Genomic DNA, 19,210 nt, shown 5'->3' on the forward strand with positions numbered 1-19,210 from the left:
AAGTGGTCCACCTTTAAGCCCATTACGGCTCCATGGGCCCTTAGTCATCAATGTAGGGCATACCCGTAATGTTTATGTGTAAATATCATACAAAAAATGCCACAAAAATATTTTAAAATGCTTCAATACAAAAATATGCCACTACGAATGTACGCTCCAGTTTGAAGGTTTTTAATAGGAGATAATATTTCAAACCAAAAAAACTTAATATATATACATAGTTAATTGGGCGTTAATTATGACAACTGAATTTCTATAAATAAAAATTATGGTTGATATATTATACTCTCTCTGTACCATTTTAAGTGGTGTTTAAGCATTTTTATTTTGTTTCATAATAAGTGATGTTTCTCACATTTCTAGATAAAATTTAATATCAATTGAAATTTTCAACCAATTACAAAATACTACATGTTTTTCTTATTTGTTAGACTGATTTTATTTAATGTAATTTTATGTAACCAAGATAAATTACATAGAAATTTGTATTTTCTTAATTTTTGTGTAAAAACCTCAAACACCACTTAAAATGGTACAGATTTCAATTGATACTGAGATGAAATTAATTGTACGTCATTAAGATAAAAAATCTCTAAAAAGTGAGTCAAATACGTCAATCCATTCAATTTGTATCGATTCTTCTGTCTGCATCAATTTTTGAGTTGATTACACCTTAGGACACTTTTTGTCTTTTCTTTATAGTGAGAGTCACTTCCCACTCGTGAGACACTTTCTGGTGGGACCTAGGTATGTTTTTGACAATTTTGTCCTCGTGGACGACGAGTTGTGGAAGACAAGTTATGGACAACGAGTTGTAGACGACAAACTAAAGACGACGATGAATTATGGATCAACTTGTGAACGACGAGTAATTTGTGGACGTATGAATCAAAGAAATGCAAATAATATTGTATGATATGGTTTATTTCCATTATTACAAATTTGAAATTTTTTAAAAATTTGATATGATAACCATTATGTACATAAATACACTTAACACCATGTGGACGGTAATTTCAATGAGAGTGATTTGTTATGGACATAAATTATGGATATATACATTTCATGAACACATATGGTTAAGTCATAAATTATGGACATAATAATTGTGGAAGCAGAAATATGGACAAGGTTACAATTTATGAGATTAAAAAAGTTACATGAGAAAAAGATCTACGCTTTATAAAAGATTACTCGAGCTTTCCTTCTACAACTGAAGAGGCGAAAACAGCTACCACAACGATTTTGAGCATGGCCACAACGCCGCAGTGAGAGCATAGAATGACGACACATGAGACGACGTGGATGTTACTTGTCGGTGGCTTAGAGCTTCAATTTGGGCTGCTTCATAGCGGTGAACAGAGGATGGCAACCTGAGTTGCAGACACACTGGGGGGAGCACGAGCAGACGACAACAATATCGCTGATGGCGCTTGTGGTTGTGTTTGTGCACAGTGTTCATCTGATGGTGTCCACGTTTTGGTGTCCACGTCCACATTTAATTGTGTTTACACATTAATATAGAAAATTTTATGTATAATTTATTATGACAATTATTTTTATTTAATATATTTTAGAATTTGAGATAAAAATAAATGAAAACATAAAGCGGAATAAGAAGGGGAGAGAGATTCATGTGATGAGAAGAATAAAGTATAAGGTCATAAAAGTATTTTTGACAAGATAAAGTGTGTCTCAAGCACTAAGTGTCCTATAGTGTAATTGGAATGTGAGAAAGTGTCTTTAGATTTTTTTATATATTCACATAATTTGATATATATATTTTGCTTTTGAGTCTTTGGCTATATCATGGAGTCGTATAGTCCAGTACCAACATATAACATTAGGTTACTTTTGTAATCGCTTTTAAAAGGCGATAAATCGAATTCCTTTTTGGAACGACTAGCTAACCAACATATTTATAGCTAAAATGTCTTCCCTATCCACTAACCAACCCAATAGCTAAATGACTTTGCAATCACATTAGGTTATTATGTGGTTGGTCGGTCATGTATTTGCAATTTTGCATGACATGGACTTTTACAAGAGACAGAAACAACCCACACGTTTGTTCCTGATTTTAAGGCATCACCACTTTATTTCCTTCCGATTTGTATTTTTGTATTGCAGAAAGACACTCTGTAAAATGATATAGATAGAAACACTAGGTCAAAAGTTAAACTCTGCGAGAAAGCGAGAGAAAGCGTACAAGACAGCCATGGCGTCCGGTGGCGCGTCCGAGCGCGTACCGGCGTCGATGGCTCTCTTCCTTGTTATTCCGTTCAAGTCTTCGTGAGTTTATTCCGATCTGTCGATTCTCTCCGACATGCGCGCGGATCTGGGTTAGGGTTTTGTCTCGGAAAGACCGGTTCTCTGCAAATCTTCTTCCTCTGGATTCGCGGCGAGGAGAGAGGAGATAGGATAGTCAGATCTCCATTTCAGCGGCGTTTTGATCCGGGTTGTAGAGGCTTACACAGCTCTTGCATCGCCGATAAAGTTCCCGGGTTGTGGAGGCTTCTTTAGCTCTGTGGCGCCGTTTAAGTTTCCTGAGCGTGGATGCTCTTACAGATCCATGGCTGCCGGCTTCTGCACCCTTAGTTCCCTTCTAGGGTTTAGTTTCTGTAGTTTTTTGTGTTGTTCACTTGTTAAGTTAAGTTGGTTCGGGTTTGTTGGATGAGTTTCTCGTCGGAGGACGATGGAAGCTATCCGGAGTAAAGGTAGTTGCTTGAGCGAAGCCTCCTTCTTGGTCCTCGTATTGAACTATGGCGGATGAGATCTCGGTCACGATTGATCCTCTCCGAGATTAGGCGGTCCTGGGAGGTTTGGCGGTCGCGGTGAAGAAGGTGAGGAGTCTAAGTGCTCCGGTGTGGCGCGGTGAATCGGTGGGTGATTCTCCGGTGGTAATTGAGATGGAGATGATGGTGCGGATCGCGAGAAGGCGGCCGACATCAGTCTTTCTCTCTTGGGCTTACGGGTTGAGGTGTTTGGATTTTGGGCCTTCGAGGCCGTTTAATGTATTTGGGCTTCGGCCTTTTCGTTTGGAGCCCAATGCTTTTTGTGGCTGTTTGTTGTTGGGTACTTGGGCTTTGGGTCCCAATCTTAATATAACAAAACTTGGTGGAAAAAAAAAAAAGACGCTCTGTAACATCTATATTATTAAAAGAGAAGTACCCATTTTTGCTTGTCTTTTTCAGCTGCATTTATGAAATATCCTAAAACGAATAAAACTGCCTAATTTATTACTTGTCTTTTCAGTTACATTAATGAAATATGCTTAAATGAATTTAAACTTCCTATTTTATTGTTTGTCTTTTTCAGTTAACTTAATGAAATATCCTTAAATAAATTTGGACATAAAATCATTTAATCAACCAAAAAAACTCATGAGTTATCCTTACGTGCAATAATTTTAATAATGGAGATTTTTAAAAACGTGCATCATTAAAATGTTACCTAAAACATGCAGCACTAATATATAACATGCATCAATAAAACTAGAATTTGACTCACACAATTGTACGGATATTATTTTCAGTTGATTAAATTAAAAAAATAATTATTTATTCAAAAAATATTTAAGAATGACTATGTTTTTAAAAATTATATGGTATTATTTGCTTATAACTCATTTATCATTTGATAAATTGTTAGAAAGAAAATTTTAGCATAATAGAACTCAGTTGTCATTTGCTAAATTTATGTTTTTATTTATAGTTTTTATTATTTAATTATAATATTATCATTTTATATTTGAAAGATAAATGAATTTTCTTTCAAACAATATTTTTGTAAATGTATTTTTTTTAAAATAATCAATTAAAATTGTTATTATCATTGAATATCATTATTTTTGACATAATTTGAGTTTTCGTTTACATCAAAATTTATCATATTTTAGGATAATTTTAATTTAAAATGTAATTTTCATATTTTTCAAACAAAATTCTAAAAATATTTTTTAAATATTTTTTTATAATTGTTAAAAAAATATTGAGTTGCATTTCAAATAAAAAGGTAAAGATATTAAAAATATTCTAATTAAAATATGTAAAATTTAATATAGTTTTAAGGAAATGATCAAAATAAAATAAATTACACATAAAATAATCATGATTTTTGTTAACTGGGCGGATCATTATTTATATGATATCGCACACGAAAGAAAAATTTCTGTTTTTAAAATTATCTAATTAATTCTATACTCATTTTTTTATATTTTTTATATGATATCACACTTTCGTAAAAAAATAGATAGTTTAAGATGTAAAAAAAAATTTACTTAATGAATATAATATGAACGAATATTACAAATACATCATTTAATAAAATAAATAATTAAAAACTGAAAATTTATAGGGTCTAGTATATTTTATTTTCATGAAAAAGCTCAATTAATTAGCATTAAATAATTAATGTATAGACCGATATCAAATTCTAATCATTGTGGACTGTTGGCCGGTGCTCTTTCTTTAACTCTTTCGGCGCTCGAATCCTTACCAGATCTTATCTATTATTTACTAAATTATTTGGTTTAATCAATCTTACGCGTTTAGATACCGACACTTTCATTTTCATCGACCGCCATTTCCTTTAGACAAGTCTTTTGGTCAACCTTTTTAACCTTTAAAGTTTCAAGTTGGAACTCTCTAAATGTTGTTTCAGCTGACTTGGTAGAAATAGTGGTTAAATTTCTTGAGGGTAAGTTTGTGGAATTCACAAAATACATATTCTTTCTGTTTCATATTAAGTGTCATTTTAGGTTTGTGCATACGGATTAAAGAAACAATTAATTTTGTATATTTTATATATATAAACACAATTACCAATACACCTAACCATATTTCAACCAATAGAAAAATAAATTACTGAATAAAACTAATAAATTTTGCATTGAAAATCGAAAACGACACTTATTTTGTAACGAAAAAAAATCTCTACAACGACACTTATTCAGAAACGGAAGAAGTATCTATTTGTATTATTATCACGGATAACATATATAACCATTATGTTTAATATAGCAACTAAAGGCCGGATTATTGGGTGCAAAGCTCTATTCCTTAGAAATGGGATAGAACTACACAAATTTTTTGTTGGATATATGAGCTATATTCCTTGGAAATAGCAACAAAAGATCAGTTGTCAGTCATTGGGGATGTGCTGAGGCTCTATCCCTTGTTGAGGGGGTGGTAGTTGATGGTTGAATTATCTCGGGAATGGCAATTTTCCGAATTAGTGTTTTCTCCGGCATAGATCCTCCCGTTGACTAGCTTCGAAGCGGGGATGCACATTTCCTCAAATCTGTAAGTTGATGAACTTCCACGGCGACGATGGCAGCTATGGTTTTTGAAAGTCGATGTTCTACAAGAATCCGGCGACTAAGACCGTATGACGACTCCGATGATGGACCTCTTAGAACACACACTGCTAATGGATCTGTTTGCTGGACTTGGACGTCCAAAATGGACAATTGGATAGAAGATCGCCGGTGTCCAAATCATAGAGGTTTTTTTCACAACTCTGTTTTCTTTCTTTACATGCTTATCTTTCTCTATTCTACTATATGCTTATTGGTTTGGGTTATAGTTGATTCCTTGTAACCTAGGAGGCTGTTTCTCCGATTCACCGGAGAGACTGTGAGATAACAAACTAAGTCCCACATGGGAGAATTAGACAAAGAGTGTCTGATATATAAAGAGATGTCCAACTCTAATTAGTACGAGGCCTTTTGGGAAAGAAACCAAAATAAATCCATGCGGACTTGCCAATTAGGCTCAAAGTGGACAATATCGTACTAATAGGATAACAAAGAGTTGGAAATGGGCTTTCGCAATCCCAACAATTGGTAACAGAGCCAGGTTTGATGAGAAATCAACAAGAAGACCGAAAATACCCTTCGAGAGATGAATGGTATCCTATGAGTTAGGAATGAGAAGTGTGTGGCAAAGATCAATTCAAAAGATCCTGGAAGTCAGTTGTGGGATACGAGATGAATGTGATCCTTAGTTTGAGGGGGAGAATGTGAGATAACAAACTAAGTCCCACATTAGAGAATTAGACAAATAGTGTATGATATATAAAAAGATGTCCAACTCTAATTAGTACGAGACCTTTTGGGAAAGAAACCAAAAGTAAATCCATGTGAACTTGCCAATTAGGCTTAAAGTGGATAATAACGTACTAATAGGATAATAAATAGTTGGAAATGGGCATTCGCAATCCCAACAGAGACACTGTAACCAATGTTCTTTTTTTTTTAAAACAGCATTGTAACCAATGTTTCTATTGGGGAAATAATTAATACTCCATCCGTTCCTTAATGATAGACATTTTACAAAAAAAAAAAATTGTTTCAGAAAGATGTATTTTTGTGTTTTCTATGAAAAATTGTAAATTTCAAGAAAATTAATTTGACTATATTGAATCACTATTTGTTAAAAGTTACTAAAAATTGAAAATTACAGAAAATAATATATTTATTATGGTAGTTTAATGTGTTTTATTAATATGTGTGAAAATATTAAAAAGTTTATCTTTGTGGAACCGATGGAGTATATATTATTATTAAAAAAAAGATTCGACTCATATTTGCTTATTGAAAATGAAAACCAAACTACTTTTAACACTTCTGAACACACGAACTCGTAATGATGAAACACCTACCATAGTATAACACTGACAAGTGACAACTGACAACAAATCAAATATCTAGCTCATTTACATTTATATATTTATTAATTATTATAAACATAAGACATGAGAAAATTTTCTGTATTTTTTAGTTTTCATACACGTATTTTTTTTTTTTTTTTTAAAGGGTTAAACCCGGGTCTATTAAAGACACAGACCTAACCCCCGGGTGGGAGGTGCAATCCACGGATGGATCCTCTCCCGGATATTCAAATGGGCCGTAAGCATGGGTCCATATCAGTGTGGCCACATGTGGAGCTAATAATTTCGCATTAGAGAGGAGTCGATCCCTGGCCTGGACCAACAGGGCAACTCCTCCTCTAGTGGAAATCGCTAGGCCACCACGATGTGGTTTTTTCATACACGTATTTGCTGAAAGATATCTAAAACAATATCCCCAATCAATGCCGTCTAAAATTACTTCTTGACCATGTTCAAAAATTATTAACAGTATATATTTAATGATATAATGAAATAATTTAAAAAATTATCAATATATGTTTAACGTTTCTTTTAAAATTATAAGTTTTAAATTTAGTAGTATATCTAAAAAATTAAAGTTTAGAATATAATTTATTTTTCAAAAATTCTTAATTTTTTTAAGATTTGGACCATGTTCAACCACTCTATTTTCATAGCTATTAGAGCATCTCCAATGTAAAACTTTATTTTTTTTAAATGGAGTAAAAGTAAATATAGAATAAAAATGTTTCAATCCAACTTAATTTTCTGCTCCACAATGGAGTGATGAACAAACAAAAAATAGAAATATCATTATGGAATGAGATATGAAGTTGTGTTATAACATTTCTTACTCCATATTCACTTTTACTTTATTTTAGAAAAAAAAAAGAAAGGGGATGGAGATACTGTTAGACGACCATGTACCTAATATATTAATGTAAAAATTATGGTGAATCTTCTATGTAAAACAATTTGCAAAACCAAGAGCAGATGTTCCAAAAACCACTATAATCAAAAGATATATACACATATATGTATATATGTTAAAACCATAAAACTGAACCACACATGTAGGTAAAAATAAAGTCCATGCATGGTCGAAAAAACAAAATGCTTACTGTTTTTTTGGTCAAATAAGCATTTTTCAAGCTTTTAAAGGTTCTGCGAAAGTTAACATTTTTTTACAAAATTAAAATTTCTTTTCCGCTTTTACGTGCAAAAAAACATAAAAAGGAACATTATATTTGCTTTAGATGTACGAATGGCTGTGCAGAAAGTTTGACTGTCCCATAATGTCTTTCATTTCTTTTTTTTTTCTGTTCTTTTTTTGGCTTTCATGTTTTTCCATGCATCTGTTTGTATCTAGATCTCTTTTAGACCATCGTTAACCCCGGTCTCTTAATTAGATTTTTAGCTTCGGGTAATAGATGCTTTTTAGTTTTTTTAGATTTTAACTAAGAAAAGTTAAGAACCGTCTCTTAAACATTAGTTTCGTAATTTGATTTATTTTGTTATTCTTTTCTTTTTGATTAATTAATTTATTTTGTTAGTCTATATATATGAATAGATGTAGTCATGAAATATTACAAAAGAGCATTCAAAATACGGAGAATATACCAACTTTTTCTACCTAAATGCATGTGCACGGACCCAACCATGCCATAATGCCATGCCGCCTCTGTATACGTGGAACAAGAATTTCATGAACAACAGATGTGTACACAAAAATGTGGAAAATGGTAACATAAAATGTAGTCTGTGCTGTTAATTGGCGGGGAAATTTGATACAAATGAAAACAAGGCTCACAGTGCAATCTCTGAGTTTTTTATTTTTGCTAAACTGTAAATTTCATATTAATGAAAAGAGATCTCTGAATTTTGGGACTTGGAAGATTTTTTTATAATATATATATATATATATATATATATATATATATATATATTGGGTTTAAATATTAAAAATAATTAAGATAATAGTTGATGGACTGGATTGTTCCAAACCAAATATTTATGTTTGTATCGACATATTATAACATGATGTTTACAATAAAAAAAATTCTAGCAAACATCATAACTTAACGGAAACTTCATGTTTCATTTGTTTTACTGTGCCTTTAGAATTTGCTAATTAAGGATAATTGACATAAAATATTATATTGTGGTTTCAATAAATAAAAATGCACTTTCTTACAAATGTAAACGCAAAGAGAAAAGAGAAAACAATGAATAGATAACTGAACTCTTAGAATATATATTGTTTTTTTAAACTGAACTCTTAGAAGTTTAAAGTAAACCATTGTAGTACTGGGACATTATTATGGTTGAAATGTGTTGAGGGAATATTTTCAAAAAAGACAGTGAAAGTTTTACGTTGATTTTTTAGGCAAGAAAAGAGATATGTGTGTATATACGTCTGATACCACAGGACCATTATCTTTTTTTGTTCTTTAACACATTTTTTTGCATGAATACTACTTTTTATGAGAATTTGGAATCGTTTTGGATCAGACACTATATATTAGAATCTTAGACTTTGGCCCATTGATCGGTCAAAAGATGGTCTTCTAAGTGTGTGTGTATCCTATAAATTAGCATAGTATTGTTAGCTTAACTATGTATAACAATTTGTCATCATCCAATGTTCGAGTGTTCGAGACATACTATTTTAGTGGCGTTTACATTGCATAGAGAACATTATTATTATTATATTAAATACATGGTTATTTCTATGAATTCATACACATGCACACGCACATAATAAAGAATAGGAATCCATTGTGCAACTATAAAATCCCGGGTCATAAAAAAACTATAAAATCCCCGGAAGATTGAAACACGTAAATTACAGTAGTTGTGTCTTGGCTAATTTCGTACGCCTAAATTATATGAAGCAAATTACTTAATATTTTGATAAATTTATGAATTTATGATTATATATATAACCAATAAATAGTAATAATTATGGAACGCAAACTTACATTATGGGCATAAATGCATCATGCCAACATGCATACGCATTAGCATGATATTGCAGAGGTTAAAGACAATGCTTTTATGGAAAAGTAAACCTTATCTTCAGCCTACTAAGATAAGATAAAGATGAGCTTTAAATTGTTCATGACGGGAAAAAATGAAGGAAAAAAAGCAGATCATAAAATTTACGCAACACTATTATATGAACTTTCTTCTTTATAGATTATCGTTAGATGCAGTTTTTTTGTATCCTTAATATTTTGAACAATCAAGGAGCATAGTAGTAACCAAGTAGTGGTAGCTTACTGTCAATCTTTTGGGGTTTGGTGAGGGGCGGATCCAAGATGGTTTTAAGTATGGGGCACTTGACCATTTCTATAACCTGAAGCTTAATATGTAAGTGTACTTAACTAAATTTAACACTAGATGTCAATGAACAAAAAAAAATTAGGGTGGAGCATATGCCACACCCTCTAATACACTGGGACCGTCCCTGGTTTGGTGTGTACCCACATGAATCCTGAGTTTGATTATCCCTGGGAACTAAATTATCACTACTTGGCCAGTCTGGTTTTGGCCCAAGTGGTTTATATGGTGGGCCATGACAGATGATTGATCTACATTTGGCATTAGTCGGAAGGTATTCCAAACTCAGGTCAGACAGTGTGATACGCTTTCGGGGTAGTCCACTCTGTAGTACTAAGTGCGTTTCTTCCGGGATCGATCAGATGAATCGATAGGGTTTCTTAAAAAAAAAAAAAAAGAGCATAGTACTACAGTTTAGTGTCTTCTCGATAGTATGAAATTGTGCTAGTAGCATCTTCGCTATCGTCCAAAACACAGGAAATATTAAATTGTTATTCTTTTTACCATGAGAAGCGACCCCACTACATTAAGGCATCTGCTTCAACTTGGGTCCGTCTGTTTTTGTAATAATCTTATCAAAACTCTAAAAGGTCATATATGAGAATGGCCAGCTTTTCTTTTCTTTTCCTACTATAAATACCTCCTCACAGTTTCTCCATTCTTCACACACTTAGCATAATACAAAAAAACAAACTCATCAGAAGAATTGTTTAACTTCTCCCCACTCTTAAATTGTTGAGTTCTTTGCTTGCATATTCCATACGTACCATGGATTACAGATCACCTATGGAGTCATCGGAAACCCTAAGGTAACCATTTTCATCCTAAGCGTGTTATATCAAGCGTTTTAATTGGAAAATAAATCCCAAAGAAAAACTCAATGGAGTGGCATGCAATATCATACCCAAATTCTGTAGTCAAGTGATGAAAAACTAAAATTTAAAGTTTTTGCTAAAATATATTTGTATATATATGTAAAAAAATATTTATGTATATATGTACACGTGCAGGAACAAGTGCGCAGCTTGTTATAGGCAATTCAACAAAATGGAACATTTGGTGGAACACATGAAGATCTCTTATCACTCCGGTCATGAGCCTACTTGTGGAGTTTGCAAGAAACATTGCCGATCTTTTGAGTCCCTCCGCGAACATCTCATAGGTAAACAAGAAGCTCTATATAAAGAGTGACATATAGTTTTATATATACGCTATGCATTTGTATGTTAATTTTTAATTGTGTAATGTCAATAGGACCATTGCCAAAACAAGAATGCAAGAATATTTTTAGCCTTCGCGGATGCAGATTCTGCATGATGATCCTCGAAAGCCCTAACGCTCGTAGGATTCATCAAGAGAGATGTCAATTTTCGAGCGTCAATGCTGTACGTAATCGTATTAATGTCCTTATCTCAATACTCCTCTTCTCATATTTGCGTAACTAAACTTGTAAATTGACCGCATGAAAAAAAAATTCTTATATAAATAATATAATATCATATGATTTGTCTTTTTTCAGGGATTGACGACTCGTATGGCAGCCTTAGGCCTAAGAGATAAAGTCATGATCGACTACACGTCATCACGGTCTCCAAAAATGGTTGCACTCTCTTGCAAGATGGTAGGAGGAGGAAGCGACGGGTCGTTGGATGTATGCGCAAGGGTTTGCATAACGGATGAGAACGACAACGTTGTGTTCCATACGTACGTGAAACCGTCAATGGTCGTGACGAACTATAGGTACGAGACGACTGGTATACGTCCAGAGAATCTGAGGGACGCAATGCCGTTGAAACATGCACAAAGAAAGATTCAAGAATTTCTTTGTAATGGAGAACCCATGTGGAAGATTCGTCCAAGAGGTGGGAAAGGGAGGATTCTCGTGGGACATGGGCTGGATCACGATCCTGACCGCCTTCAACTTGAATATCCTTCTTCCATGATGAGGTGACATTTCTATAAAGAAGAAAAGTAAAGAGGACACATATATATAACTAGATTCCTTATAGTGTTACTTGGTTTCTGGCAACATAACCCAGGTTTATGTGAGTTGTTTTATAATTAACGTGAATTTCTAATATCATTTTTATATATTGGTGTATGTAGGGATACTGCAAAATATCCTCCGTTGATGAAAACAAGCAAGCTGAGCAATTCTCTCAAGTACTTAACCCAAGCCTATCTCGGGTAATATATCTACTTTTGTTTCTGTAATACTACTTTCGAATATAACATTAATTTGGAAAATGAATATAGATATATGCATGCTTTACGTGTATTGATACATAAGTGTATCATGTACTATCCATTAATTTTTTGGTGATGTATGGGTATTGATGCTTTGTATGGGCTTAAAGCTAAAAGGAAGGGATTCAAAACGTGAAAAGATTCATATGTTATATAATATATACCATTTTCTAACAAAAACAAAAAGAACTTACATAGTTGGAGATTTTTAATTTACATGAGATGCTTACTAGCGTAATTTTTATCGCCAAGTTGACTACATCAACCTGTTTATTTCATTTGATTTCCTATCAATTACAAACAGTTCAACTAGTATACCATTGTTTTGTATGTAAAACTTTAGGGATGAGTGTGTATGCCTAATAATATCATATGTTCCATATAATCTGTGTTCGTTTCTACACACCGTAGAAGTAATCTCAAACACTTGAGATCAATTAATTATACCCATTATCTAATGTACAACAATATATATTAAGGATGGTATTGATGTGCTTATAGGTATGATATTCATGTTGGGATACAAGACCCATACGAAGATTGTGTAGCGACGATGAGGCTTTACACGAGAATGAGATATCAGAAACATAAGATTGAAGCATATCCTTTACCAGCCGACGTGCAGAACCGTAGCAATCAAGTGGCTTGGAGGCAGAGCGAGGTCGAAAGGATGTCTCCTAATGAAATGCTCTCCATCTCTCGCTCCGACTACTATTGCTGGTGCTTGGACTCCCTCGCTTGATTCCTAAAACTATGGGGTTAATTTGGGAATCTCTCATAATTACTTCATAAACTTTTTCGAGATTTTAATTTAGTAGCGTAAAGTCGAATAAGCATTAATTCTGATTTTCTAATAGTATCTAAATTAATTTTATAGTATGTGTCGTGTGAGATGCGAATGTTGTTCCTGTACTTCTAATAACGCATATTGCTCTTAATTATTAATAATTATAGTTTTTGCTGAAATCTATACTATTATTTGGTAAGTAATTTTTCGCATTCGAGCTATCACGTTAAAAGTTGGAGTAGTTAAAGTCATTGTTACCCTTAATGAATGATTAAATTTATTTTTAGATTATATTATTGATTATAAATTAATATTATAAAAAAATAGCCATATATAAAAACGAATTTTAAATTTATTAAATCAGATAATTTATTACAATTGATACAATAAAAGTTAACTAAACATTAAATGTACTTTAAAAATAAAAATATAATTCTTATATATTTTGTGTTGTTATCCGAAGATAATATATTTTAATATATTTTAAAAATAGATTTAAAAATTCAAAGAGAATTTTAATTTTATTAAATCAGATAATTCATTAAAATTGATATAATAAAAGTTATCTAAACATTAAATTTATTTTAAAAATAAAAATATAAGTCTTTTATATTATTCTATTTTTTTGTCATATCTTATATATTTTTTGTTATCCGAAGATAATATATTTTAATATATTTTAAAAATAGATTGAAAAATTAAAATATTTAAGTTTTAAAATATATTATGTTATCCAAAAAATATTTCACATTATAATATTTTTAAAATAAATATAAATCTCTGTATATATATTTTTATGTATATATGAAGGTTTTCAAGTTTGTTTTAGTAAAAGATATTTTATTAAAGTAAACAAAATATGGTATATAAAATTTTTATTATTTAATTAAATATTAAATATTTCAAAAAGCAAGAAAATAATTGATTTAATGGTTTTTAAATTGATAATATATTTAGTTGCAATTTTTTTGTAAAATTATTAAGCCCGCCAGTGCGGGCAACACACCTAGTTAATTAGTAATCACTTGTTAGCTTTTGTCTATAAATATATCTATATTTTTCTTAGAGTTTTTAACACATATGAAAAAATAATGGAAATTTTCTTTTTTTTTTATAACAAATTTACACAATAATGAGAGGTGTTTCAAAAAAAAAACACAATAAGGAGAGATTTTTGTTGAAATTAATTATCAAATCACATGTTAGCTTTTGTCTATAAATATATCTATATTTGTCTTAGAATTTTGGGAAATTGTACTCTATAACCTTCAAACAAATTATAATTCATTTGATAATTAAAAACTCTAACTTTCATCTACAATATATGTATTTTAAATAATAATGCTATATTACCTTTCAATTCAAACTCTGTAACCTGCTGAAATTATTTATTAAAATAAATATTAAATAAATAATTTCATAAATTGTAGCTACCATTGGTGCACATCTCTTTCTTTTCTTCTTTCTCTTCTACGCCAATCTATGTTTCTTCTTCACACATACGAACACAAACCACTTCATCTCAAGGTGAGAAAAGAGCATGGATTTTAGGTTTGCGGAATTGTGGCTACCATTGGCGCACACACTACAAGAAAGCACGCCTGTTGCAAGGGAAATTTGCGGGGGAAATATTTCCTCGCAAATTCGCAACGGATTCGCAAGGGAATTGCGACAAAAAAATTTTCCTCGCAAAACGCTTGTAAATTTGCGTCAAAATATTTTCCTCGCAAAATTGCAACCAATTTGCGAGACTTTTCCGCAAACTCACGCAAAACCGTCGCAAATTTGCGATAGAATCTGTAGTCGCAAATCCGTTACAAATTTGCAAGGAATTTGCGTGTGAATTGCAATACCATATACGTTCGTTGCAATTCCGTCGCAAAAAAAACAGATAGGTTGGTGATACACGTTTTTAATTTTGTGTAACTAATTTATGAAAGACATTTAATATCCCAAAAAAACGGATAGGTTGGTGATACACGTTTTTTTCTAAGTGTAACTAATATTTGAAAGGGACAAATCTCTCTCGCTAATCCCTTGCAAAGCGGAATGGCATCGCAATTCCATTGCAATTCCGTTGCAATATCCGTCGCAATATCCCTTGCAAGTGTCTTGCAAATATTTTTCATATGTCTATATATAGTAGCTGTGAGAAGTGAGCGACCATTGGAAAAAAAACGAAAGAAAAAAGAAAAAAAATGAAAAAAAATAAAAATAAAATAACAAAAAGTTGAGATAAATATATTGCCGTGAGTTGTGAGTAAGAAAAAAATAGAAAGTTGAGAGAAAAATGGCGTCCGGACATGAAATATACGCGCTACGGGCGTGGATGTACAATCATAAAGATCCAGAGACTGGTGAAGTAACGAAAGAGTATCGTGCTGGACTACGAGGATTCTTACAACAGGCAACCAACCAACCATTCGCAAGGGAACATGGTAAAATCTTTTGTCCCTGTAGAAAATGCAAGAATGAGCCATATTTAAAAATAGATACTGTGAAGAGGCATTTATATAATATAGGATTTAGACCAAACTACTACATATGGTTTTTGCATGGGGAAGGTGCATCAAGTAGTAGTACGGGTCAGGGATTTGAACTGCCAAATTATAATGCGGGTGATGGATATGATCAAAATATGTTTGGAAATAATGCGGGGGATGGGTATGAGCAAAATATGTTTGGAAACAATGCGGGGGATGGGTATGAGCAACAGGGAAATAGGTATCATGATATGGTTACAGATGCATTGCATGAAGCTGCTATTCCTGATAGTAGTAGGGAAGAACCTAACATAGACGCACAACGATTTTATAATATGTTAGACGCTGCCAATGAACCCATCTACGAAGGATGTAGAGAAGGGCTTTCTAGATTATCACTAGCATCTAGGATGATGACCATTAAAAGTGATCATAATCTAAATGAGAAGTGCATGGATTCATGGGCTCAACTCATTAATGAGTATTTACCAGAAGGTAATCTTGCTGCGGATAATTTCTATGAAATTCAGAAGCTAGTTGCCGGTCTTGGTCTACCATCTGAAATGATTGATGTATGCGTTGACAACTGCATGATTTACTGGAAAGATGATGAAAAACTGACGGAGTGTCGATTTTGTCAAAAGCCAAGATATCAAGAAACCACAGGAAGGAATCCTGTGCCGTACAAACGTATGTGGTACTTACCGATCACAGATAGATTGAAGCGTTTATACCACTCAGAAAGGACAGCCGCGTCGATGAGATGGCATGCCCAACATTCGGTGAAAGATGGCGAGATTACACATCCCTCAGATGCAAAGGCATGGAAACATTTTCAAACCTTATATTCCGACTTTACGAGTGAGTTTAGAAACGTTTATCTTGGCTTATGCACGGATGGATTTAGTCCATTTGGTATGTCTGGAAGGCAATACTCTTTATGGCCTGTCATCTTGACGCCATACAATCTCCCTCCGGAGATGTGCATGCAAAGAGAATTTTTGTTCTTGAGTATTCTAGTGTCTGGTCCAAAACATCCAAAGCGAGCACTTGATGTTTTTTTGTAACCTTTGATCCATGAGCTGAAGATGTTGTGGCATTATGGCGTGCAGACATGGGATTACTCGCAGCAACAAAACTTTAATATGCGTGCAGTGCTTATGTGGACCATTAGTGACTTCCCCGCATATGGAATGTTATCGGGTTGGACCACACATGGAAGATTATCATGTCTATATTGTATGGATAGGACATATGCTTTTTAGCTGAAAAATGGGAGGAAGTCATGTTGGTTTGATTGTCACCGTAGGTTTCTTCCGCCGCATCATACATATCGTAAGAACAAGAAATTGTTTAGGAAAAACAAGGTAGTGCATGTTCCTCCCCCAGTAATGCAATCAGGAGCATCTTTGTTAGAGCAGATTGATTATTACGGTGCTAAGGAAACATGTAAAGTTGGAGGAAATTGGCACACTCCACCTAACATGCCAGACGGGTATACGGCATCTCATAATTGGCATAAAAAGAGCATATTTTGGGAACTTCCATATTGGAAGGATCATCTCTTAAGGCACAACCTTGATGTGATGCACATAGAGAAGAATGTTTTTGAGAATATCATGAACACTCTTTTGGATGTGAAGGGAAAGAGTAAAGATAATTTGAAATCGAGGTTAGATTTGCCAGAGTTATGTGCAAGACCAGAGCTGCATGTGACAAGAGAAGGAAAATTACCAGTTCCGAATTTTAGATTGCCTGGGGTGGCGAAGCAAAAGTTGTTTGACTGGGTAAATTCTGATGTAAAGTTTTCAGATGGATATGTGTCAAAATTCTCAAGATGCATCGAGCAAGGAAAAAAATTTTCTGGTATGAAGAGTCACGACTGTCACGTTTTCATGCAGCGGCTCCTACCGTTCGCAATGATAGAGCTATTAGCAAAACATGTCCATAAAGCAATAGCCGGTAATAAATGTGACTTTTAAAATTATATATAAATTTATTGTCTTTGTTAATTGTAATAATATTTTTGTTTGATGATGAATTTGTAGGAGTTGGAGCATTTTTTAGGGATTTATGCACTCGGACATTGACTGAGGATGGGATCGAGTTGTTAGCCAAGAATATTCCGGTTTTGCTTTGCAATCTGGAAAAAGTCTTCCCCCCATCTTTTTTTGACGTAATGGAACATCTCATGATTCATCTACCTCTTGAAGCAGCTCTTGGGGGCCCTGTGCAATTTCGATGGATGTATGTATTTGAGAGATTCATGGGATATCTCAAAAAGTTTGCCAAAAATCTGGCCAAAGTCGAGGGCTCGATAGTTGCAGGAAGTTTGATGGTGGAAACTTCGCACTTTACATCCTACTACTTTAGCCCAACCGTTAGAACGAAGAAGACCGCTCCTAGACGATATGACGACGGAGGAGTTGCGCCTTCATATCTTGTTACAGACGTTCCTGACATATTTTGTCAGATTGGAAGACTTGCTGGCAAAGTGAGAGAAGTTTGGTGGGAAGATCATGCACATGCTCATGCGGCTCACATTTCTATTATGCGAAACATTGACTACTTGCAGGAATTTGAAAGGTACTCATACAAATTGAACATATATAAATTTTATTGATTACTTTGGTTTTATATTTACATATATGCCTAACAAATAACATTTCTTATATGCAACATATTCAACTTACAAATTCGAGAACACTATCCTAATTTAGAAGAAAAGGATTATGAGCAGTTGAACAAACGAGATTATCCTGGGTGGTTAGAATACTATGTACGTACAATCTTTAGACTTTTAAAAATTAAAATGACTTATTTTAATACTTATATATTTTGAGCAGGTGAAAAATGGATGTCATGACAAACCAATTCCGCGATGGTTGTATGAATTTGTTGACAAGCCGGTTGCTAAGATCACTACTGCTCCAATGTACTTCACTCGCGGATACACTTTTCATACGTACACACACGGTTCGAAGAGATCAACCGCAAATTTTGGAATCCAACTCCAAGGTGAAACTGACTTCTACGGTGTATTGCAACAGATCATAGAAGTCACTTACCCGGGAACCATCAACTTAAAATGCGTATTATTTAAGTGTGATTGGTATGATCCAACGAGTGGCCGAGGGGTCCGAAAAAATAACCTTGGGGTCATTGATGTCAATGCAAAATTCGAACCATATTGCCTTGCATCACAAGCAGATCAAGTGTGTTTTCTTCTATATCCAAGGATTAGAGAAAGGCGTGAAAGGTGGTTATCAGTGATTAAAGTGAATCCGCGAGGGCGTATAATCGTCGGAGAAATTACCGATGTCGCTATGCAGGCCGAAAGAGTTGCTGAAATGTCCGTCCCAACCGAATCGACTGAGAATATCGTACACATCGATCCAGATAACCAAGAAGTAGAAGTCATTGTTGATGATTCCACCGAAGGGTCTGTTTCAGAAGAAGACGAGTTTGATGCTGAAAATGACGAAGATGAAATCACAAATGATGAGGCTGAAAATAGAGACAATGAAAATGTATCTGAAAATGAGTCTTATTAGACAAAATTTCACATTTATGCTGTATTGTCTTGTATTTGAATTTTTTTTTAAAAAAAATATAACAAAATGCGATGTAAGCGTTGCTGCATCGGTCCGTCAAATCTTTGAAAGAGATTTCAAAGAACCGCATGCTAATTGGAAGCAAA

General features: G+C 33.4%; 2 protein-coding genes across 2 annotated transcripts; both read left to right on the forward strand.

Moving 5' to 3' along the window:
• Window positions 1-10,426: 10,426 nt before the first annotated feature.
• On the forward strand, window positions 10,427-13,206 carry LOC106395046 (RNA exonuclease 4-like). The gene is made up of 6 exons (XM_013835577.3): window positions 10,427-10,802; window positions 11,004-11,155; window positions 11,248-11,378; window positions 11,513-11,940; window positions 12,100-12,180; window positions 12,742-13,206. Exons 1-6 carry the CDS (start codon window positions 10,762-10,764, stop codon window positions 12,980-12,982), a joined length of 1,074 nt encoding a protein of 357 aa, XP_013691031.2. The 5' UTR covers window positions 10,427-10,761; the 3' UTR covers window positions 12,983-13,206.
• A 2,111-nt stretch (window positions 13,207-15,317) lies between these two features.
• On the forward strand, window positions 15,318-16,577 carry LOC125590621. Its single transcript, XM_048764251.1, has one exon. The coding sequence runs from the start codon at window positions 15,318-15,320 to the stop codon at window positions 16,575-16,577; it is 1,260 nt and encodes a 419-aa protein (XP_048620208.1).
• Window positions 16,578-19,210: the final 2,633 nt, after the last annotated feature.

Source organism: Brassica napus, chromosome C7, assembly GCF_020379485.1.
Source record: "Brassica napus cultivar Da-Ae chromosome C7, Da-Ae, whole genome shotgun sequence".
NCBI lineage: Eukaryota > Viridiplantae > Streptophyta > Magnoliopsida > Brassicales > Brassicaceae > Brassica > Brassica napus.

Bases quoted from the DNA above. Each gene is read 5' to 3' on its own strand.
- LOC106395046 (XM_013835577.3), top strand. From the start codon at position 10,762: ATGGATTACAGATCACCTATGGAGTCATCGGAAACCCTAAG. The intron at 11,156-11,247 runs GTAAACAAGAAG...TAATGTCAATAG, and splicing joins CCTCCGCGAACATCTCATAG to GACCATTGCCAAAACAAGAA. The intron at 11,941-12,099 runs GTGACATTTCTA...TGGTGTATGTAG, and splicing joins TATCCTTCTTCCATGATGAG to GGATACTGCAAAATATCCTC.
- LOC125590621 (XM_048764251.1), top strand. From the start codon at position 15,318: ATGGCGTCCGGACATGAAATATACGCGCTACGGGCGTGGATGTACAAT.